General features: G+C 40.6%; 1 protein-coding gene across 1 annotated transcript in view; it reads right to left on the reverse strand.

The window, feature by feature from the left end:
- Positions 1-967: 967 nt before the first annotated feature.
- Positions 968-24,768, reverse strand: part of steep1 (STING1 ER exit protein 1) — a 47,860-nt gene continuing 24,059 nt past the window's right edge. Inside the window, exons 5-7 of the mRNA XM_067997233.1 lie at positions 9,727-9,816; positions 3,858-3,950; positions 968-2,983 (exon numbers count right to left, since the gene is read on the reverse strand). Coding sequence (XP_067853334.1) covers positions 2,921-2,983; positions 3,858-3,950; positions 9,727-9,816 — 246 coding nt within the window. The 3' untranslated portion in view covers positions 968-2,920. The remainder of the gene's footprint in view (positions 2,984-3,857; positions 3,951-9,726; positions 9,817-24,768) is intronic.

The following is a 24,768-nucleotide window of genomic DNA, read 5'->3' on the forward strand; positions in this document are numbered from 1 at the left end:
TGCCAGTCTGGGTTGGATTTGAATTCTTGCTCCAGAGGTGAAAGGCCAATGCACTAACCACTTTGTCACTGACGAACCACAGTGATAGCGAACTTGGTCTCCATGTTCAAATGGGAAATCAGGGACAAGTTTAGGAATTAAATTCTGATTTCCAAGCTCATTTTAACCCATATTCTATAATTCTTTGCTTCCAATCTTAGTCAACGTTGCCTGCTTATATCCCTATTTGTCTATCCCTCCTTTCAAAGATAGGATGTAATCTTAGTAATACTAAGAGATGGCCAGGGAAGTATTGCAGGTTGTAACCATCTTGTGAGTTTTGCGCACATAAGGCACTCAAGATTTACTGAAACAAACGCTAGAAATATACAGATATGTCTACATCCAGAGAAAGGACAAGTTAACTTTCCAGATGTAACTCTTCATCAGATCTGAAATCTTAAAGATAAGCAAGCTTTTTAGTAGGGTTGGGGAAAACGACAGGAAGGGAGAAATAATAGTTGCCAAATCCAGAATGTAAATGAGTCAAGTTACCTGCAAACTACTAAATCATGATTTTCGACATTATCAAATCCCAACAACTTCATTCACCCTGCCAGCACACACTGGGGTATTCTAATATATGCTTAATCAGTTATCTTGGTGTTGATCTACTTTGACCCATTTTACGCTCTGTGCTTACTTCTGAATCAATACCATTACTAAATTTAAAATGCAGAGACTTTCAAACCTTTTGCAGATTTATTTTTGCAGTGCTAAGCACGCATCATCTGAGCTGCAATCGAATGCTAAAAATTTCCAACAAACTAACCAAAGAGCAGCATCCACTGTAATTCACATCGGTCACCTTTTGACAGTAAGTTTTTGCACTTGCTATTTCCCCACAGCAGGCGAGAGGAAACATATGCTAAACTTTATGGGATTTCTCCACAAAACCAACAGCAATCACCACAAAAATAAACCAGACTAATTTATTAAAGTGATTTATTGTAAAGTGGTTTGAATGTTCTGCTTAAGAATACAAAACATTGGAGAAAAATTGTGTTTTTTTTAAACACAAGTGAACAGACTGAAACTGGCAACATTTGGAGTGCACTGCATGAGGATTTACAGAATCTCATCAGCCACTAACACTGCAGCTGCCATCCAGCTTCTCAAAGTGTTCCCCTTTCTCTTAACAAAGCAATCTGTTGGAAACGTCAATTTTCTACACATCCTTTTTTGAATGCTCCCATTGCTTTTGAACAATTTATTTCACTTTTAAGTCAAAATATACTTTATTTTCCACAATTCCACTGATGTAAATGAAGAATTAAGGGAGGGGAAACCAAAGACATAAAAATGAAATGGTGGAAATGCAAAGCATGTGGAAGATAAAAACAATTTAAAGTTTCTTAAGAAAATATGGTGATAGTTCTGGTGAAGGGTCCCACACAAAACATATTTTTCTTTCAAACGCTGATCGTCAGAATCATCTGTTTTTAATTCAATATTTCCAGCATTCCTGATTTTACTTTATTAAAGATAAATATAGGCATGTTTGAAATCAGATCTCGTTTTCAATTTGAATGATACCACAGCTGGTCACTGTACAACGTAGCCAGGTTTTCATTAAATGCTTTGGGTTCAGTGAAATACTTTAGGTAGGTGGTAGGTGTGCACATTAAAATGCAACAATATGGTCAAGATATCACCTTTCCATTAAAAAAAATCTAATGTAAAAATGTTTCTTTTTTTTTAAGAAGTGGGAGACGTTAGAACGTCCGAACGCTTTCTTGCACATGATGGAGAGGTCTCTAAGGCCAGATTAGAGAGTTAGCGTTCTTTACTTTGGAGAAACATTAGCTCAGGGTGGATATGATTATGGGTTTTAAAATTATGAAAGGATTGGATGTAGTAGTAGTGATTAAGATATTCGAAATGGATAGAGATAGTAGAAATAGAGGACATACCTATAAAATAGGCAAAGGATCACGTACGATACAAGGGAGTATTTCTTTTCTCTCAGGGTTCTCACCTTCTGGAAGAGGCTACCCATGGATGTTGTGAGTATGGGTACTCTATAGTCCTTTAAGAAGGGACCTGATAAGTTCCTTAGGGAAGATAATATTGTAGCATACTGAGGATGACTCGTGTGAGAATACAGTTCAACCGGTGCCTTGTGACAACAGGGCCATGTGGCCATTCTTCATGTGTGAGCCAATACAGTGTGTTTTGGCAGGATATTCAACCACAAGGGGAATCATAGCCAACCCTAATGGTCATGCGAGAACACTTTTCAACAGCGGTTACTGGATGCCAATCACGAATAGGACTCCTGGGTGATTTTCACCTCTCCCGCAGCCCAGGGATAATAAAGCCAACTGTAGCACACAACAGGGATCACACCGTGCTTTCAGAGGACGACAGAAAGCGGATATACCTGCTTCTCCACAAAAATGGAAGTTTACTTAGTCTTCATATGTGTGCAAGCCGTTTGCTATAACATACCCTCTGGCGATCTGATCATGAACAACAGGAGACCAGAAAACTGCCTGGAGTATGAAGCTGCTTAAGGGGGTAAAAGAAAATAATTTATAAAATATAGCAGATTCACAAATGTCTACTGCTTATCCAATAGTATTTCTATTTTACAACAGACATATTTAGATCACTACAGTATAACTAAGCAAATATCAAAATGCAAGACAGTCCCCTTTTTCAAGCGACCTTAATATGAAAGTCAATAATTCTCAAAAACACAGTTACACAAATTGTTCATTCCCCATATCTATCCTTACTCCCTACAGACTACATGGAAGGTGGTACAAATGGCCCTGTTTGTTAACAGCTGGTCCATTAAATGACAGAATCTCTTCGATGTTGGTCAGTTGGGCACCAGGGATCGTGGGAGGAATTCACCAGCAGTCTATGAAAGTGCTCATTTGAACTGATTGTCGATCAGGGTACCTTTCATCTTGGCTTTCTTAGCCTCCAACTCCGCCTGTAAAGAAAGGAAAACACTGAGCTTTACAAAAGGAAACTTAAATCCACCTCGCTCCAAAAACAATCACCACAAATTAATTGGAAGCATCGATGAGAATTATAGAAGCAGTGAGTTTTACTCCTATTGTTTTTTTTTTTGCAATTACATTAATAATATGGATTTGGGATCAACAATAATTTTCAGCCATGAATCCTACAGGTTCTAGGGGCCAACTTTTTGTTTTTTCAGTGAGCTGAATTTGTTCCTCAATAACAAAAAAATATAGTTTATATGTTATACGTTTTGTCTTCTGGAATCAGATCTAGGATTAAAATCCTACAATGGCATTATCCAAGTACGCAATGGAAAAAAGTACCGACAGCTCTTTGGGCTTCTAACATTTAAACATCAATTTTTTAAAAAACTGTCCACACAGTGGCTGAGTGAAGGACCACCCACATTTTTCTCTCTGCCTCAGTTCCAAGCATCTTCTGCTGTTTGTTGAATTCAGCGAGGGCAAGGGGGAGCGCACTAACTATAAAGACGGAGCTAATAACGGTCACAATCATATGTGTGGAATACCACTCGTGCATGGGCCAAAACAGACATCTGGCCCAGCAGCAAAATCCTAGCTGGATTAGTGGGTATTGTATTGCTGCACTAGTGGGCTTCTGCCAGTAAAGGCATCTCCTGTGAGCTGTGGAAATGCTGTTGTCTTTTTTTTTAAAAATGGCATTACACTGCAGGAACATTTTAATTAATTTTATAGATCCCACAGTTTATGCTGAGATTTTCTGCAGGTTCTGAGTGTGTAAAAATCCAGATCCTGAACTTGGACTAATGAATCTTTCACGCTCGATGTAAGTGATGGTAAAAATGCTAATTCGTATACCAGTTCCTGCAGCCTTTTCTTGCTCATGCCTTTCCGTTCCAGCTGCTTCTCAATCACTTTGGCGTTCTGTGCGTAGGAATCAGCAATCTCCCTCTGTTGAACACATAAAACACGAATTAGCGGCACTGAGTGACAATTTCTAATTCGAACATTCATAGAGATCCGAGTTGCTATGAGCTTGTTGTTCTGAACCCACAACAAATGAAGATTTACAAATTATAGAATGAAAAAAAAGGCCCTTGGTTCTTATCAAATCTACCCCTTTCATTGGATGCAATTTGTGTGGTAATGCACAATCTCCAAATTATTGCAGGCAAGAATCATTCTCAGGAACTGTTCTCATGTATCGCCTTATACATAATTACAGCAGAGTTGACAGAGGTCTGGGAGCAGGTCATCAGCCTTCCTCTTGGATGAGTATTAATAAATGGTGCAGGCGGACCCAGGAGGAAAATTCATCCAAGTACACACTCTCGTATTTTTAGATTTATAAATGTTTTCAGATATGTTCTTAAAATGCAGCTGAAGGGAAAGACATTTGTTCTTCGAAGGGCACCTCATCTCAAACTGGCAGGCAGACCCAGACTTGACAAGTTATAGCCTCTTTAGTTTAACTGGATGAACAGCTGTACAGTCTGAAGGAGAAACTGTTACAATCATGGGTGGTTGGGGGGGGGGGATGTAAGGGGGAAAATATTCTGCTCTCTCAATGTTTTCCTTTCAAGGTCAAATTTATCAATTGCAAGCCCCCAAAATCTCACAAGATGCTACAAATACAATACAGCAAACAGTATTCTTCCTCCTACAATGATAACATGCTTTTGGAAAATGAATGAGCTAAAACTAATTAAATGCATACTGTTGAGTTCATTGTTGTCCAAAGATGGCTCCTCTCATGGCTTAATTGAAAAGATTCTGCCCAGTATGGAACTAAACAATACAGACCAAGATTTCTGGTTTCTGTCCAGTTAAAGGATCTAAACAGCTAGGGGCAATACAATTAGCCTCACAGCCCCTAGGCTAGAATGGGGGGAAATCCTTTTCAAAAACAGCCACATATCAGTTATGGTCAATGTCGAGTGAGCCTGACTGGAAAATTTATGGCTATCAAACGAGGACAGGATGGGGCTCAGCTGCACACTGCCACTCAGTGGCAGAGCTGGGTTTGGCCAACTGTGGGGGCAGGGGGGAGTGCTTCCTGTTTCACTCCTAAATGGCCTAGCTCTAATTTTAAGATTATGCCCCCTTGTTTTGGATTCCCAACAGAAGAAATAGTTTCTCAGTATCTACCCTACCGAAGGTTTAATAAACACTTCAATTAGATCACCTTGTAGCAATGGTCAGTTTCAGGATGAATTAATAAGAGGCTTAATTAAAGACTGCCATTGAATCATTTGCTAACAGTGTGGAAAAACAGTTAGTTTTGGCAAAGTAAAACATCAGGGTATACATTACCCTTTTTAATTGGTATGAATAATAAAAAGAGCAAACACAGACTTATAATTAAAGGTTTCATTTGGTAGATTAGCAATTACATGGAACAAGAGCGAAACTATCAATAAGATAACAAAGTAAAGGAATTATACTTGTTAGTGCAACAGAAAAAAGGGCTTGTTAAGTGAGGAAAACTAAAGTTATAGGGATAGGTCAATTAAATTCTCGTTATATGGAGATGTATTTTATTAATTATGTAATGCAGAATTGTGTGGATTGTCAATTAGAGGAAATAAGAGAAACAAATAAAAACTGATTGTTGTAATGAATATTTGGATACTCTAGGCCTAAGATACTGAGCTCAGAACTGTAACACGTTGAAGTCCCAACCATACCAGCAGGTTCAGTTGTAAATATTGTCTTTTAAATGTATGTTTAAGTACTTTTGAATGTATTGTACACTTAATAAATCTGTGACACCTGATTTTCAATGTATAAGAACTGTATTGATTTGAGGAGTAAATTATAAATGAGAACCCATCCTCTAACATAGTTACCATGCTAGTGACCTGCTCAAAAAATTCAACTCGATCAGTCAGACATGACCTACTCTTCTCAAATCCATGCTGCCTCTCTTTGATCAGCTCATACTTGTCCGAGTGTTCAGTCACTGCGTCTGATGGTAGATTCCAGTAACTTCTCCACAACTAACATTAAACTGACCGGTCTGTAAGTTTTCTAGTTTCTCCCTTCTTAAATAATGGAGTGATGACTGCAATTCTCCAATCCAAAAGACAATTCCTGAATCTAGAGAGTTATCGAAAATTGTGACAAACGCAACTGCAATTTCCTCACCTATTTTTTAATACTCTGGGGTGGAAACCATCAGATTTGTCAATCTTAAGAACCATTATTTCTTCCCTCATCACTTAAAAAAATTAAATCCACCAAGTTTCTCCCCTTGACTTATTTTTAGATTTCCCTTGTACCCCTGATCTTTTGTCCTCTTCCTCCACTGTGAAAACAGATACAAAGTACTTATTTCATAAGTTTTCCATATTGTCCATTAAAGTCTTACCTGCATCTGTCTTTACCACTCTCTTTCTCTTAATATATTTATAAAAACGTTTGCTGTTAGTTTTGATATCCCTTGCAAGTTTTTTTCATATACCCTTTTGCACTTATTACTTTCTTTGTATCCCTTTGTTGCTTTCTATAGCTCTCCCAGTCCACTTTCAGCTTGATACTGATTTTTACCCCATCTGTTGATCATGGTTGCTTAACTACATATGTGGAGCCTTTGTCTTTTATGGGTTTTGTATTAGAAACATAGAAAATAGGAGCAGGATTAGGCCATTCAGCCCTTTGAGCCTGCTCCCCCATTCAATATGATCATGGCTGATCCTCTATCTCAAAACCAGATTCCCGCTCTCTCCCCATACCCCTTGATGCCTCCTGTATCTAGAAATCTATCTAGTGCCTTCTTAAATGTATTCAGTGACTTGGCTTCCACAGCCTTCTGTGGTAGAGAATTCCACAGGTTCACCACCCTCTGAGTGAAGAAATTTCTCCTCATCTCAGTCCTTAATGTCCTACCCCGTATCCTGAGACTGTGACCCCTGTTTCAGGACCCCCCCAGCCAGGGGAAACATCCTCCCTGCATCCGGTCTGTCCAGCCCTGTCAGAATTTTATGTTTCAATGAGATCCCCTCTCATTCTTCTAAACTCGAGCGAATACAGGCCAAGTCGACCCAATCTCTTCTCATATGACATGTCCTGCCATCCCAGGGATCAGTCTGGTGAACCTTCGCTGCACTCCCTCTATGTCAAGTATATCCTTTCTTAGGTAAGGAGACCAGAACTGTACACAATACTCCAGGTGTGGTCTCACCAAGGCCCTGTATGACTGCAGTAAGACATCCTTGCTCCTATACTCAAATCCTCTTGCAATGAAGGCCAACATAGCATTTGCCTTCCTAACTGCTTGCTGCACCTGCATGTTTGCTTTCAGTGACTGGTGTACAAGGACACCCAGGTCCCTTTGTACATCAACATTTCCCAATCTATCACCATTTAAATAATACTCTGCCTTTCTGTTTTTCCTTCCAAAGTGGATAACTTCACATTTATCCACATTATACTGCATCTGCCATGTATTTGCCCACTCACTCAACTTGTCTAAATCGCCTTGAAGCCTCTTTGCATCCTCCTCACAACTCACAATCCCACCTAGTTTTGTGTCATCAGCAAAACTGGAAATATTACATTTGGTTCCCTCATCATTGATATATATTTTGAATAGCTGGGGCCCAAGCACTGATCCCTGCGGTACCCCACTAGTCCCAAAAAAGACCCATTTATTCCTCCTCTGTTTCCTGTCTGTTAACCAATTTTCAATCCACGCCAGTATATTACCCCCAATCCCATGTGCCTTAATTTTGCTCTTATGTGGGACTTTATCAAAGGCTTTCTGAAAATCCAAATAAACCACATCCACTGGTTCTCCCTTATCTATTCTACCAGTTACATCCTCAAAAAACTCCAGGAGGTTTGTCAAACATGATTTCCCTTTCATAAATCCATGTTGACTTTGTCTAATCCCGTTGATATTTTCTAAGTGCCCTGTTATCACATCCTTTATAATAGACTCCAGCATTTTCCCCACTACTGATGTTAGGCTAACCGGTCTGTCGTTCAGTTTTCTCTCCTTCCTTTTTTAAAATAGTGAGGTTACATTTGCCACCCTCCAATCTGCAGTAACTGTTCCATAATCTAAAGAATTTTGGAAGATGACAACTAATGCATCCACTATTTCCATGGCTACCTCTTAGTATTCTGGGATGCAGATTATCAGGTCCTGGGGATTTATCGGCTTTCAGTCCCATTAATTTCTCCAGCACTATTTTTTTTTACTAATACTAATTTCCTTTAATTCTTCCTTCTCACTAGTCCCTTGGGTCCCTAGCATTTCTGGGAAGTTATTTGTGTCCTTTTCCGTGAAGACAGAACCAAAGTATTTGTTTAATTGCTCTGCTATTTCCCTGTTCCCCATTATAAATTCTCCCATTTCTGACTGTAAGGGACCTACATTTGTCTTCACTAATCTTTTTCTTTTTACATACTTGTAGAAGCTTTTACAGTCCACTTTTATGTTCCTTTCAAGTTTACGCTCATACTCTATTTTTCCCCTCTTAATCTATCCCTTGGTCCTTTTTTGCTGAATTCTAAACTGCTCCCAATCCTCAGGCTTGCTACTTTTTCTAGCAACTTTATATGATTCCTCTTTGGATCTAATACTATCCTTAATTTCTTTTGTTAGCCATGGTTGGGCCGCATTTCCTTTTGTATTTTTGCGCAGAAAGGAATGTATAACTGCTGCAATTCATGCATTCGTTCCTTAAATGTTAGCCATTGCCTATCCACCGTCATGCCTTTTAATGAAGCTTCCCAATCTATCACAGCCAACTCACTCCTCATACCTTCGTACCAAATATTTCTTTGCATACTTTCCACTGTTTGTCTATAGGTTTATCCATTAACAGTTCAGCTCAGTTCACTGCGGTCAATTCATTTCTCATCCCTTCAAAGTTTGCCTCACTTAAAATTAAAACCTTGGATTGTGACTCTCCCGTCTCCCACTCAAACCTAATTTCAAATTCAATCATATTATGGTCACTATTTGCAAGATGTTCCCTCACCAGTTTGTTTACTAATTCTGGTTTGTGGGTGATGCTGTCAAGGTCAGCATTTATTGCCCATCCCTAGCTGCCCTGGGAGGGTGGTGATAGAATGGTGTGGCTTGCTAGGCCACTTCAGAAGGCAGTTAAAAGTCAACCACGTTGGTGTGGGATCCTCAGGACATGAATAACGCACTCTACAGGTTAATCCACGCAGGCTTCAAGGCACGCAGTCTCAGCAAGTATTTTTCCTAACTTTATAGACTAGTAACTGGTGCAAGGGAAAGTGGGGAGGGATTGAGGAACTGTAATAAGCTCATTTTACCTGGACAAAGATGTCTTTACAAAATAATGGAAGATTTAAGATTCACCTGGAATAAACGTTAAACTGACAGGTCTTTAGTTTCCTGGTTTCTCCCTCCTTAAATAATGGAGTAACATTTGCATTTTTCCAATCCAAATGTACAATTCATGTCATTTGGAGAGGGTGTATGAGGTCACACCAATTTTTTATTTTCCTTAAAATCAATAAGCAAATTTGAATGGAGATATAAAAAAACAAAAACAAGAGTGGATGTTAATAATGGATATTATTAATATTGCAATTCTGAAAACGTTTTAAAGATCAATATTAAATCTTTGTCAATGTTAAATAGATTTTCAATGTTCAACCTCATTTCTAACTAACAAGCAATACAGAAGCAAACACCCCCAGCGTGTCAATCTAATGGAGCCTTTTGTTGAATGATAAAACTCACCGCTTCAATCTCCTCCTCCTCCTCGTCAATGGTGGACACGGTGACAGAGCTGAATTTACCCATGTCTTTGGTCCTCTTTGTCATCATCACCTGTGGAAGCAGAAACCCAAAGGATCAGTGCTGATAATTAAGGCATATTCTGCTTGATGTTTTAAAGGAAAAGAAAAATGTGCAGGCTATTTAATGAGACAATCTGTTGCCTCTTTCTTTTTTGGAGGCTGTAAATAGCATTTTTACTTGAGACTTATTTCCCAACCAACAAATGCTATATTATTTTTCTCTTTTTTTGGTTACTCAGTGCTGTGCAACCTGCACCAAGCCCACGGCCAAGGCTCTTTTAAGCATAGGATCACTACTGTACAAAATCAGTCTTGAGCAGGAAGACTGCCCTCAGATTTACTAACTTTAGCTTCCTTCCATGTGCAGGAAAGTCTTTGATCAGAGTCTTCCTTGAATGGCAGAACTGTGATCAAGAAAACCACAAGCACAGACCTGTGCACTATCACTCCAGAGCACAGAAAGTTGTAGCACCGGTCAGGGGGCGCTGCATTTTCTAGTTCAAGTATATTTAACACAATAGATTTTTGTAGTATATTTACAATATGGTGTGTAGCATAACAGAATACTAAATATCCAGTGCACGGGGTGGAACCTTCACACAGATTTCATGACTTGCATGCATGAAGGCTGCAACTTAATGATTTTTCTAACTGGGTATAAAATTCAAGGATGCGGTGCAGCAAAACCATGGATTTTACAATAAAACAAACATTATATGGTACATATCCCAGCAATTCACTGCTAAAAAAGAACCTTAGCAATAATATATTATAATGTCAGAGTTAGAGGCATATCCCAGCAGTATAGCTCCAACTTCAATGCTCCATCATCTTTATTGCCCTTTTATTCAGGTCAAGCTGCCTCTATGGCAATTGCTCCAGAACCGTTAAAATATATTACACTTATACACAAACAGGTCAAACGGCAAAAACATCCAATATGTGACTCAAATCATTCCCACCCACTCCTTCAGATTACTTCTCCTCCAGCAACATCGGAACAAAACAAAAGATAGCTAATTGAATAGGAGCTTTTTTTTGGCTTTTCTTTAGAAATGCTTAAAGGAGGAGGTATTTTCTATTTTTCCACTGTGCAAGCTGCCTCACAAAGATAGGATAACTGGTTGGAAAAGGCATCCTCAGACAAAGTCCCCTGCCAGTTGCCACTGATTAGGGTAGGGATGGGGATATCCTTCCCAGATAGAATAAAGAGAGCATGTCCACACAGGAGGAAACATTTGCAGTCGTTTTCTTCTTCCAGTAGTTCTGCCGAAGTACTTCAGCTTAAACTGCTCATCTCCCCCAAAGCACTGATCTTTAATTGCTCAACTCATGCAATGATAGCACTAATGAGAACAGAAGGTTCTGTCTTGCAGGGTGTCAGTAAACAGAATCCACTCTTCAGATACAGGAAAAAACACAGATGTAATTCAGTGCTGTGTTGATCTCACAATATGTGCCCATATTGCTGCCATGGAAACAATCACCTTACTTGATATCTCACTTTGATTAGCTGGCATTTGCAGAAAATTGGAGGGTAGGTATATGTGGTGGACTTGTATGCTCCAAAATATTTGATTTATAATCCTTGTTATTGATGAAAGATGCAACTGTTAGTCAATCTGTCAAGGCACCACCAAACTGAGCAAATGGTTTTCGAAAATTATGAACTGGTAAAAGTTTTCTTCACGTACCCATTTTTATTATTTTTCTCTGGAGCTTTGGATTTATTTCTGTGAATGCTTACTGCTTCCCATCCCAGCAGCTATTGTTTCCAGCTCAGAGGGCAAGCAAATAACCTCCTTACCCTTTTGTAACTTGGCATCAGGCAGTGGTTGCAATCCGGCTGAGATGATTCATTCAACATTTTTTTGTCCTGTTAGGAAGCGACTTATACCTACTTGTCACCTCTCCCTCTTCCCACTCAAGGCTAAATCTAAACCACAAACTTGCCATGTATAAAACGTTTTGAGAGCAAACATATGGTCTACCACTGGAGGTGAAACAAGGGAAGGGGAGACGGTGTCTTGATACACCAGCATGTGGCACTTTTGGGCCATCCAGAATAAGGGAGTTTTCTAATTACACAGAAATCTAAATGATATCACTGCACAAGTAAAATATCATCTATAAATCAGTCCCTTGTGACATTAGTGCTTTCATATGCCAGTCCCACCAGAGCCATTTTAAATACCTTGGAGATGGAAAGAAGAGGAGAATTTTTTTAAAATGTTATTTAAAAAAAAAATCAGCAACTAAACCTCAAGATATTACTCTTTCCTTAATTAGCTACAAAACTGAAAATAAATGTCTGAGAAAGTTTACTTTCCTGTCTCCCCTTCTGTGGACTTTTCCAATTACACAGTCTGCAGGCACTTTTATGGTTTTAAAAGTGCAACCAACAACAAACACACAGTTCTTAAACCATCAGCTGTATTGGGAAATATAAATGGCTTATCGGACATAATTTGATCTGGCAGCAACAGAAACCTACTTGTGAGCTGTAACTGGATTTGTAGGCTCCAGGAAACCAGTATCAAAACACTCTTCCAAAACAGAAATAGCAACAAAAAAAACAGCTTATTACTTACACAAGATTGTCAGAAAGTTCCTACCGATCTATACTAATGAAATCTGCTGAAGACCATATCCTCTGAAGGGCAGTGTCTGTTTATATGACCTGTCTTTTGGTCTACAAAAATCTAAATTTTAAAAAAATTAAACAAAAACTTTCAGTTGCATACAGTGTTCACTAGGAAAAGATTCTTCCCACTTTATGTGTTCCAATATTACATATTAATGAGGTTTAAAGCCAGATTTCAGATTATAAAATTATATTTTTTAAATGTAGGTGCCAATTGTTGCCAACGTCTACTCAACGCAATCAGTACTAAAATGTTTTTAAAACTTCTTTGTTAAGAGTTTATCTATGTGAGGGTCATCAATGTGGGAAATGTGTTAACATGAAACACTTAGAGGCCACGTGCACAGACAGATCCAGAGGTTAGTTAGGTCTCTCTACGTTGCTCCAATATGCCCATCAGCTCGACACTGCCTTATAAAAGCCATGCTAATCGAATTTCCATCTGAAAAACTGATAATGGTGCTATTGTAAATGAAAATAAGGAAATGGCGGACACGTTAAATAATTATTTTGCGTCAGTTTTTACAGTAGAGGAAGAGGATAGCATGCTGGACATTCCAAGGAAACTAATTTTGAATCAGGGACAGGGACTCACCATAATTAACATAAGCAAATTAACAGTAATGAAGAAAATAATGGCACTAAAGAGCGACAAATCCCCAGGACCAGACGGTTTCCATCCCAGGGTATTAAAGGAAGTAGGTGAGAACATTGCAGATATCCTAACTATAATCTTCCAAAGTTCTCTCGATTCAGGAACCGTTCCTTTGGATTGGAAAGTTACACGTCACTCCGCTATTTAAGAAGGTGAAAGAAGGAAATCAGGGAATTATAGACCACTTAGCATAACATTTGTTGTCGGGAAATTACTAGAGTGTATAATCAAGGATAGAGTGACTGAACACCGTGAAAATTTTCAGCTGATCAGAGGTAGCCAGCATGGATTTGTAAAGGGCAGGTCATCCCTGACATGATTGAATTTTTTGAAGAGGTGACTAAAGTAGTGGACAGGGGAATGTCTATGGATGTTGTTTATATGGACTTCCAGAAGGCAGACGATAAAGTCTCTCATAAGGGACTGTTAGTTAAAGTTGAAGCTCATGGAATTGAGGGCAAATTTTTGACATGGTTAGGAAATTGGCTGAGTGGCAGGAGAGAGAGAGTAGGGATAAAGGCAGGTACTCACATTGGCAGGATGTGATTAGTGGTGTCCCACAGGGATCTGTGTTGGGGGTCTCAACTATTCACTGTATTTATTAACAAATTAGATGACGGGATAAAGAGCCATATATCAAAGTTTGCCAATGACACAAAGATAGGCAGCATTATAAGCAGTGTAGATGGAAGCATAAAACAGCAGAGAGATATTAATAGATTAAGTGAATGGGAAAAACTGTGGCAAATGGATTTTAATGTAGGCAAAAGTGAGGTCATCCACTTTGGAACTAAAAAGGATAGATCAGAGTACTTTCTAAATGATGAAAAGCTCGAAATAGTGGTGGTCCAAAGAGACTTAGGGGTCAGTGTACATAGATCATTAAAATGTCATGGGCAGGTACAGAAAATAATCAAAAAAGGCTGATGGAATGCTGCCCTATATATCCAGAGGACTAGAATATAAGGGGCAGAAGTCATGCTACAGCTTTACAAAGCCCTGGTTAGACCACACCTGGAGTACTGTGTTCAGTTTTGGGTACCGCACCTTAGGAAGGATATATTGGCCTTGGAGGGATTGCAGCGTAGATTTATTAGAATGATACCCAGACTCCAAGGGTTAAATTACGAGGAGAGATTACATAAACTAGGATTGTAGTCCCTGGAATTTAGAAGATTAAGGGGTGATTTGATCAAAGTGTTCAAAATATTAAAGGGAAATGATAGAGTTGATAGAGAGAAACTATTTCCGTTGGTTGGTGAGTCTAGGACTAGGAGACATGGCCTAAAAATTAGAGCCAGGACTTTCAGGAGTGAAGTTAAGAAACACTTCTACACACAGAGTGGTAGAAATTTGGAACTCTTCCACAACAGCAGTTGATGCTAGCTCAATTGTTAATTTTAAATCTGAGATTTTTGTTAACCAAAGGTATTAAGGGATATGGGGCTAAGGTGGGTATATGGAGTTAGGTCACAGATCAGCCATGATCTCAATTAATGGCAGAACAGGCTCGAGGAGCTAAATGGCCGACTCCTGTTCCTATCATACCCGGAATTTAGCAACTTTGTACAGTGGACTAATACCACACGGAACTGGGTTGAATTTGCCTCATATTTGTTCTACTTAGAACCCTTACCACTAGTAGAGGAGGCCTTCATCCTAGCATTTTGAAAAGAAAAACAAGACTTGTATTATATAACACTATCATGTCTCTCAAAGTGCTTCACGTACAATAAATTACTTTGAAATGCAGCAATTGTTGTTATGCGGCCAAATTTCCGGTTATATTCAAACTCAGGTCCAAGAAGTAAAGAACAGAGCTCAAATAAACTGCCCACAGCCACTGACTTTCTTATGAATATTTTTCTTGTCAAATGTTGCCCATAGTCTCCTGAAGATATTAATGCCTTTTTGGGGTACGATTCATTGAGTGCTGACTGTCCCCATAAACCTCAATCAAGTGGCTAATAATTGTGAGCCAGCCTGGTTAGTGTCAGGAGGCTAACTAACCACAGGTCATCACAACCAAATCCAAACCTGTCCTCACGTGCTCTTGTGGATAGTGGAAGCATGAACTCTGGCCAATTTTCACCTCCTAAGCCCAGGGATACTGAGGCCAATTGTAGCATCCCTACTGCACCCACCCTAAGATCAGCTAGCTCAACAAAGAGGAAATCAAGCTTGGCTCCTCCCTGATCTGTATGGCTTATCTACTCACTGGATAAATTTGCCAAGCCACAGGGCGAGGCCACCACAAGCTATTCAAATTTCAAAATACAAATATTCTTATCGTCAAACATCTGCAATGATGATTTTTCCAACTTCTGAAGTAGGAAAAAATGCTGAATCGAAGAACAGTTCTTAAATTACATAAAGTTTTGGAACAAAAAATGTTATTTCAATATATAAGGGAGACAAAGAATTTTCCAATATTCATCTACAGATCATTTTCCTGTAAACCAAGAGTAACGAGGTAATGACTGTTAATCCTCGTGTTAAAGAAATTGCGTATCAAGGGCATGGAGTACGACTGTCAATTAAAGGTATTTCTGTGGTTCAGTAAGTTATCTTAGTGCAGAAAAGCCCTTTCCTGCTATGACAAAGATGATTGATTTGTAACACAGGATCCATGGGCAAGAGTACATCAGCGTGCTAATCAGGTACTTCAGTCGCATGTACCTAGACTATAGTGACTGCTTGCAGTTCTTGTATTCCTGACCAACATTTATAACACAAACAACAATTATAATTGCTTCCATATAGCACAATTGGCTTTGGGCTAATTTCCTAATACAAAGTAGCAAGCATTATAAGAAAAAAAAGGCAATACAAACAGGAATAAAAATTTTCTGCAGTAAAATAGACTAATATGCATATTGAAATTATTCAAAGCCATTAGATCGAAAACTGTGACGCAATCCGGCTTTAGATTTTGAAAACTGAAATAAAGGTTGTGCATTGTTCACACTGGATGTTGTTACTAATGCCACCTGGCATAGTTAGCTAATATTTTGGTCCTTTGTATTTACAAAGCATTGTGGGATCCTAGGGTAGCACATTACTATTGCTCCAACTTCCTAAAAACCAGACAAAAGGTCTGAAAGGAATCCTGCATCTTGGCTCCGTGATCTAAAAGTGGGCAAACAGGCACTGCAGTTCCTCGAACTGAAATAAAAACAGAAAATTCTGAGAGGCATAGGAGGTTAATAAGCATCTGGAAGAGAAAGAGAGGTTAATATTTCAGTGGGACTCTTCATTAGACACCTGAAATGTTAAGTTTGCTTTCCCCTTTTGGGTTCTGGCTGCGCATTTCCAGCATTTTCTATGTTTACTTTTGAATTCCAGATCCTTTAACTCCATGAAGTGGGATATGCAGCCAAGGCGGGTAAATGGAGTTGAGATACACATCAGCCATGATCTAACTGAATGGTGGAGCAGGCTCGAGGGGTTCCTCCTGATCTTAGATGAGCCATCTGGTCTGAGGCTGGTTTCATTTTTTGGTGTCAATGCTGTTGAATCCTGACACTTTAATCGAAAGCCCAGTTAATCCATGCTAGCTAGGACTCAGAAATCAGCCTTCAGGGTTTTCTTTTTGGCAAATGTAAATCATGCTTTCAGTACACTGCTGGATGCAAATATAAACAAATCCATTCAACTGGAACCAACAGGGATCGAGCTCATCCTATTGAGGACTTGACACCAGGGCATACTTATTTTTGGAAGGGCTTATAGAGTCTCAGTAATGTAAGTGAAGAATGGCTGCTGGTTATGGGTAGTTTTACTATTAGCAGCTACTCAACTTCAAGTATCTTATTTGCTGAAGTGACCATTTTTAAAGTCCCATGAAAAGTCAAGTGCAGAATCTAAGCTAACCTAAACCAACCTGATGCAGACAGCAATCTCATTGTGTTTACAGCACAATTTTCTACCTCCTACTGTTGATGCTGCCATTTACGGTTTAGAAGTGTTTCACCAACAGCAGGGAAGAAAAAGGTGCTGCGAGAAGCAAAGAGTAAAGTAGCCCTATTGCAACCAAAATATTTTTCTGTGGACTTACTGATGCATTTGTCTCCTCAATTTCCCTAACATTTTTTTAAATAATGGTGCATGCAGCAATCAATGTATACTTGCAACATTTTGAACATTTGTTACAGGGCAGTTTTACAGTTGGAGAAACCATGGGCTCGATATTAGGAGGGCTGCGGGTTCGCGGGGGGGGCGCGCGACTGGGCGCGTGGGTAACGCGCCCGGTGAAATTGCAGCCTAATTGGATCCACTTACCTGGTCTTCCGGGTTCCCCGCTGCTGATCTGCGTGTCGGGCGGACTGCAGGAGGAGCTCTATTTAAAGGGGCAGTCCTCCACTGACAGATGCTGCAAGAAATAGGAAAAAGTACAGCATGGAGAAGCCCAGGGGAAAGTCTGCTCCCAGGTTTAATGATGCCTCACTCCAGGTATCATTGGATGGGGTGAGGAGGAGGAGGAGGAGGAGGAGGAGGAGGAGGACAGAGATCTTCCCCCCGGCGGGCGGGAGGAAACGGCCTGCCTCTGCCACCAAGAAGGCCTGGCTCGAGGTGGCAGAGGAGGTCACCTGCACCACCAACATATCGCACACCTGCATACAGTGCAGGAGGCGCTGCAATGACCTCAGTAGGTCAGCCAAAGCGAGTACACTTACTCATTCCCCTACACTCCGTCTGCCACATCACCGCCCCCACCCCACATCTCCTTCTGCACTGCCAACACTACTCTGTCACATCACCCCTCACACCCACTCAAAGCTCATCCTCATCTAACCTGCACTTACTCACCTCGCCAGTACTCATCCTGCCACTACCACTCAACCCAATCCTCTTACAATCTCATGGCTCTATCTCATACTCACCCTCTCATGCATCTCTTTCACGGTCAGCCTCACTCAACCTGCCACTACCTGTGCTGCAGCCACAAGGTATGCATCACATATGTGCAGTAGGCAGCGTAAGGCAAACGTGTCGCGAGCATGAAGGGGATGCACAAGGGTGTTTGAGGGTTTGTCATGGTTTTTACTTATATTGAATTTCTGACCAACTCACATCACATATTATATTGGCACCACTACTGCCACGTCTTAGCGAATCTTGTCTGGTTTGTGCAATAATGCCCTTTCCTGAGGATCACAATGAAGACCCACAACTGATGCCACCCACTGTGTCACTGCAGAGTGGGTGTAGGTGTATTTGCAGGGCTCTTTTGTGCAGACGACTGAGAGACGTTGGCGATGTCCCCGGTGGCACTCTGAAAGGATGCGGAGAAGTTGTTGAGGGCAGTGGTGACTTTGACAGCGACAGGTAAGATGATGGTGCTCGGGCCAGCCGGGAGCAGCTTGGCATGAAGGAGGCTGCAGATGTCCATGACTGCATGTCGAGTGACTCTGAGCCTCCGTGTGCACTGCTCCTCAGAGAGGTCCAGGAAGCTGAGCCTCGGTCTGTGGACCCTGTGGTGAGGGTAGTGCCCTCTACGACGCATCTCTTTCTGCGGTTGCCCTCCCTCCTGCTGTGCAGGTGGATATGTCACAGCACTGTGTTGTGGAGCTCCACGCATCAGAGGTGGACGGCGTGGCCGGCGAGGCTGTTCGCCCTCCGAGGAGGTCATGACTGCAGCTACAGCGGCCCCCATCTGGAAGATGTACATCTGAGGGGGTCCGCAAGGTAGGTACATGTGTCTGGACCCCTGGGTAAGTGTGCAAGTTGGTGAATTTGATTGTTAGGAGGAGGGTGGTGGAGGCCAAACTTTGTCCCAAGTGACAGAGTGGCCTCCTGCAATGAGTGAGGGTCTCCCCACCCCTGTCAAATGGACCTTTGCAGTTGCCACTAGCTGATAGCTGCAACATGTCCATTTCAACTGGGAGTGTTTCCCCCAGTACGGGAAACAGTCCCAGTTGTTTCTAAAATCCCACCCCTCCTGACATATTCCCTTAATCAGATCTGTTAACGACCTGAAATAGCACAATAAATACTGTCAAGTGGCACCCCGCCGGATTTAATTGCCTGCGGGAGTCCCACACGCAGGGGCTGCGCGCGCATGTCAGCGTGTCTGTGGGGAACCCGGAAGTGGGCGGGTTGGAGCCGGGCTCCCAACCCGCCCCGGGAATCCCCGATTTTTGGAGCCCCCCCCGCCAGGAACGTACCAGATAGTGGGTGCTAATATCGGGCCCCATGAGACTGGGAAGTCCCCTAAAAATGGCTTCAGTTGCAGCAGTAGTGGGAAAGCAGGAAGTGAGCGGCAAACAGCCATGCTGGCAGCAGCTATTTTTTTTTCGATCATTGAGAATTTAAAAGTTATTATTTTACTTTCAACTGCTCACAACAGAAAGCAACTTCAACAATAATTCTTTGTCTGACAAATTTTCAAAACCCAAGGGTTACATTTAAGCCCCTTTTTTAGATTCTTTATATTGATCAGGGAAAACAGGGGATAAATAATGCATTGATTTGGCTCCTGTTTGCTACTATAAACAAGGTGTCATTACCAGCAAAGAATATGTCAGGCTCAAAGCAAACATTAACCAGAATCTCACCAATAGATAAAAACACCCTTGGAGATAAGTTCAACTAGTCCCAAGTCTCCAAGCAGTGTAGGTCAGCCAAGATGCCTTTAATTATTTTCCCATAATGCAGTTTGACTGGGATCATCAGAAAGCAGTCCATCACAGTTTGTTTCAAACTCAAGTCTTAGAAACGCACCATACCCCTAAAATTATAACACCCTTGAGAATAATTGAATATACTGTAGTCTCATACAAATTGCAACGCTCTCCCTATGGCTGAGTTAGTATCTGTACTACCCAATATGTAGTTGAGTCATATAGATAGGAAGGTCCCAGTTCCGAGAGAGAGAGAGAATCAATAAATTTTCCAAATGTTCCAACGGGCCGTAACTCCTGGCTGAAAATCTCAATGTCTGTAATAGCCATTCAATCATGTCACTTCCCCTCCCCGATTTGCTGCTGGGAGATTTGGGAAGGCTCCAATGGTAAGCTTTCCTTCCCCCCCTTCCCTTCAGAGTCCTTTTCTTACTCCCTCGGTCTTTAACAGTGTTGTCATTCCGACGGCACAGGATGAGATTTTAATTGAAAGCAGTTTTGTGTACAAATGTCACCCTGTTCCTTACAGAAACAAAAATTGAACAAACTTATTGCTAGCTGAAATACATGTGAAAGAGGCTGTGCTATCTCATACTGCATTAGGCTGCTGTCTGCTAGACCTGAAACATATGTTATCACCACAGAACATTGGGAACATTTTGTAAAATTATCACTGTCAAAAAATTTTGTTTTATGTAGTAGTAAGAGCAGTTGAGGTAACTGAATTAACTATTTGAGGATTACACATGGGGAAAGCAAACTTAAAAATTGAGTACAAAAAAAAACTTTTTCCTCCCATGTTTCATTGGGAGAGCAGAATGGTTCAGCACACAGATATCTCAACAAATGCGGTTAAAATTACTCCACTATTACCTAGTCAGGCATTAAGTTTCAGCAATGCACCTAGGACATGCTCCTCCCCTGTCTGACGACAATCAAGAGCATTAAACTCAGCAACCAGGGATGTACATCCTTTGGCTCAACTGACCAAGTAGTTACTTCAGCACATATCACAATGAGAATGCAGGTACACTAAGATTTACTACTAGATAATTTTACACAGTCGGTTTAGGTAATATAAAGAGAGAGAGAGAGAAAAAAGAACCACATGCTGTGCACTCTGCATAATTTAAAAGTTCAACATTTTTTTATTCCTTCTCTTTTGAGGATTGTAAACAATTTTACAACACCAAGTTATAGTCCAGCAATTTCTTTTGAGGAGGCAGTTTTAATAACTTTTAGGAGTTGTAGCTAGAATAAAATATTCCAAGTTACTTGGTAAAAAAAATAATTTCACGATTCTGGAGTATTTGGCTCAGTACAGGCACAACATCAAAAAGGAATATTCCCAGACCGCTAAATAAAATCACGCCCTGTGAATTGTCTGCAAGTCAGCTGCTGTGGCAAAAACCCTGCTGGTGAGCAAACATAGTTTAAGTGACTAAATAATTGAACATCACATTATGTTGTGTTCAAGACACACAATTTTTGGAAATTTGTCTCGTTTATGACTGGGTACTTGACATTAACATATATTTCAATTTACCATTTCAAATCCTGGATGACTGCCAAAGGACTTGACTACAACACTTCTTTGAATTGAATTGCAGAACACTCAAAGATTAGGACTTCCATAACCTCTGCATGATATTTCTTGGAATGGAACATTATTTTTTCCTTTTTTTAGCCCAGCATCAGGATGAAAGATTACAGATAAAGAAGGCCATCCAGCCCATTTGTCACATGTCTCCACAGAAACCTATGGTTTCCTTGTCACAGCACCTAACTGCCTCTAACAATTCCAGAGTTTTTGCCTCCACTAACTAGCTGGAAGACCATTCCAAATATTAATCACTCTTTGTCTGTATCCAGGTTCCCATATCCTGCAGTCACAATTTAACTTGAAATAGTGCTCCAGATTAATTCTTCTATTCCACTTGTCTCTATAAGTACCTCCAAATGGTTCCCTCTTATTTTCCTCCAAATTTTTCAAACTTATTCTCCAAATACAGTCCTCTGTCACTAGAGATCAGTCACATAGTAGTTCTACATAACGTTTTCAAGGTTTGTTCCTTGGGGAATGCAGTATTCATGGCGCCGCCTGACCAAAGCACTATACAGCTTCAGTGTGACGACCTTATACTTTGGCAATATAACTCAGCATTCTGTTTAGTTTATTGATTGCAGCTCCACAATTTCTAGACATGGGCAAGCATTGATTCCAACATGGTCAGATCTCTTTCAGCTTCTCTCCTAGCTAGTTCAACACCATTCATTAGGTCATCCATTTTTCTTCCAATGTTTAACAACTAGTACTTATCTGTACTGAATTTCAGTTACCACAGTTCTGCCCACTTGCAAATTTTGTCCAGGTTCTTCTGTAATTCCTTGCTACTTCATGACTCAACTACCCCCATCCCCAGTTTAGTATTACTTTATCTGCAAATATAACCAACATGTATTGTGTTTCTGAATCCACGTTATTCATATAGATCAGGAGCAGTGGGAAGTCCGAGGACACTCCCTTCAGTACATCTCCCCAGGCCAATATCATTCCCATGTTTAATACCCACCGACTCTTCCCTTTCAGCCAATTCTTTATCCACCTCCAAATTTTACCAAGCACTCTTAAGTCAGGTATAACATAGCTGGCTACAGTGCAAAGGTTCTTTTACTATGTGCAATATACAATGTGCTTTAGCCCAACTTTAGAATAACTACTAAACTTTTGCACCTCCCACATCAGCTATTATAATCTCGAGTGAGTACAAATTTTGTGCTAAATTGTGCAGTTTTACACTGTGCACCCATAACCACTAAAACTGTGAGGAGGATGCAAAGAAGCTTCAAGGCGATTTAGACAAGTTGAGTAAGTGGGCAAATACATGGTAGATGCAGTATAATGTGGATAAATGTGAAGTTATCCACTTTGGAAGGAATAACAGAAAGGCAGAGTATTATGTAAATGGTGATGGATTGGGGAATGTTGATGTACAAAGGGACCTGGGTGTCCTTGTACATCAGTCACTAAAAGCAAATATGCAGGTGCAGCAAGCAGTTAGGAAGGCAAATGGTATGTTCGCCTTCATTGCAAGAGGATTTGAGTATAGGAGCAAGATGTCGTACTGCAGTTATACAGGGCCTTGGTGAGACCACACCTGGAGTATTAGGTAAGGAGACCAAAACTGTACACAAGAAAGGCTATACTTGCCATAGAGGGAGTGCAGCGAAGGTTCACCAGACTGATTCCTGGGATGGCAGGACTGTCGTACGAGGAGAGATTGGGTCGACTCAGCCTGTATTCACTCGAATTTAGAAGAACGAGAGGGGATCGCATTGAAACATATAAAATTCTGACAGGGCTAGACAGACTGAATGCAGGGAGGGTGTTTCCCCTGGCTGGGGGGGTCCAGAACGAGGGGTCACAGTCTCAGGATATGGGGTAGGACATTTAGGACTGAGATGAGGAGAAACTTCTTCACTCAGAGGGTGTGAAGTGGAATTCTCTACCACAGAAGGCTGTGGAGGCCAAGTCACTGAATATATTTAAGAAGCCATGATGTGGAGATGCCGGTGATGGACTGGGGTTGACAAACGTAAACAATCTTACAACACTAGGTTATAGTCCAACAATTTTATTTGAAAATCACAAGCTTTCGGAGGCTTCCTCCTTCATCAGGTGAATGTTTCTATGTTTCTAAAACATAGAAATTACCCAAAATCATTGTTCATGGGACCCTCACAATCAACAGAGGAACTTTCATCTCCCGGAAACTTTGTGCTCCTCCAACTCTGGCCTATTGTACATCCCCGACTTTCTTCGCCCCACCATTGGTGGCAGTGCCTTCTGCTGTCTAGGCCCAAAGCTTGGAAATCCCTCCCCAAACCTTTAAGACGCTCCTTAAGACTTACCTCTTTGATCAAGCTTTTGGTCACCTGTCCGAATGTTGCCTTCTTTGGCTGGGTATCAATTTTTTAATCTGACTACACTTCTATGAAGCGCCTTGCGACGTTTTACAAACTTACAGGCGCTATATAGATGCAAGTTGTTGTTGTATTCAAGGTTGGATGTGAGACCCAAGCCCCAGAAGTGAAAGAGTAGTGTGCCAATTATCTCTACTTTCCCAAATAAGTTGGAAAGCTGCCCTATTGCGTGATGCGACACGTACCCTCCTTGTCAAAAACTCATCCAACTTTGTCAAGAAAAGAGTGAAAGGCAGTCCCAAAGGATTGAACTTGAGACCATACGTTAAAACTATTCATCTACCAAAATGTCAGCCAACTTAGGTTTTCATCAGGAAGCATTTAGTATTGGAAATACTTCAACAAACAAGTACTCCGAGCCAAATCTAAAATAATATACAAGGACAAAGCTGTTCCACAAGAACTTAATGGCCAAGGTCTGCACACTGGCCGCAATAAGAGTCGTTTATCTGGTTCTATGCTTGAGGGCTCCAGCCGTTGTCATGAAAGGGATACTACCACCTGCTGTGATAGTGGATTCCTACAATATACAAGGCTTTCTCAATGCTCATTAGGTCTCTGATTAAACTTCCAATTAAACCTCTTCACATTCTTGCAGCTTTCCAAACAGTGCAATGTAGAGAATCTGAGCCTCCCAACGACTAGAAAAAAAGGACAAATGTTGAAAACTTCACTATATCAAAATAAAAATTGAGGGAATCAGTAGAAGATATCAATGTCAGACCAAGGAACCAGTAAACATATTAAAAAAAGCATCCTGCCGAAAAACTGAGGGTGGATAGGGGTTCCACCTTGCCTCAGCAAGATGAAGTTAGCATCCTCTAGGATATGGTAGTCATGATGTGGAGATGCCGGTGATGGACTGGGGTTGACAATTGTAAACAATTTTACAACACCAAGTTATAGTCCAGCAATTTTATTTTAAATTCACATTATATTTTATTTTAAATTGTCATCGTTCACCTGACGAAGGAGGAAGCCTCCGAAAGCTTGTGAATTTAAAATAAAATTGCTGGACTATAACTTGGTGTTGTAAAATTGTTTACAATCCTCTAGGATAAGCATTTGGAATTGGAG

This window comes from Heptranchias perlo, chromosome 15, assembly GCF_035084215.1.
Source record: "Heptranchias perlo isolate sHepPer1 chromosome 15, sHepPer1.hap1, whole genome shotgun sequence".
Taxonomy (NCBI): domain Eukaryota; kingdom Metazoa; phylum Chordata; class Chondrichthyes; order Hexanchiformes; family Hexanchidae; genus Heptranchias; species Heptranchias perlo.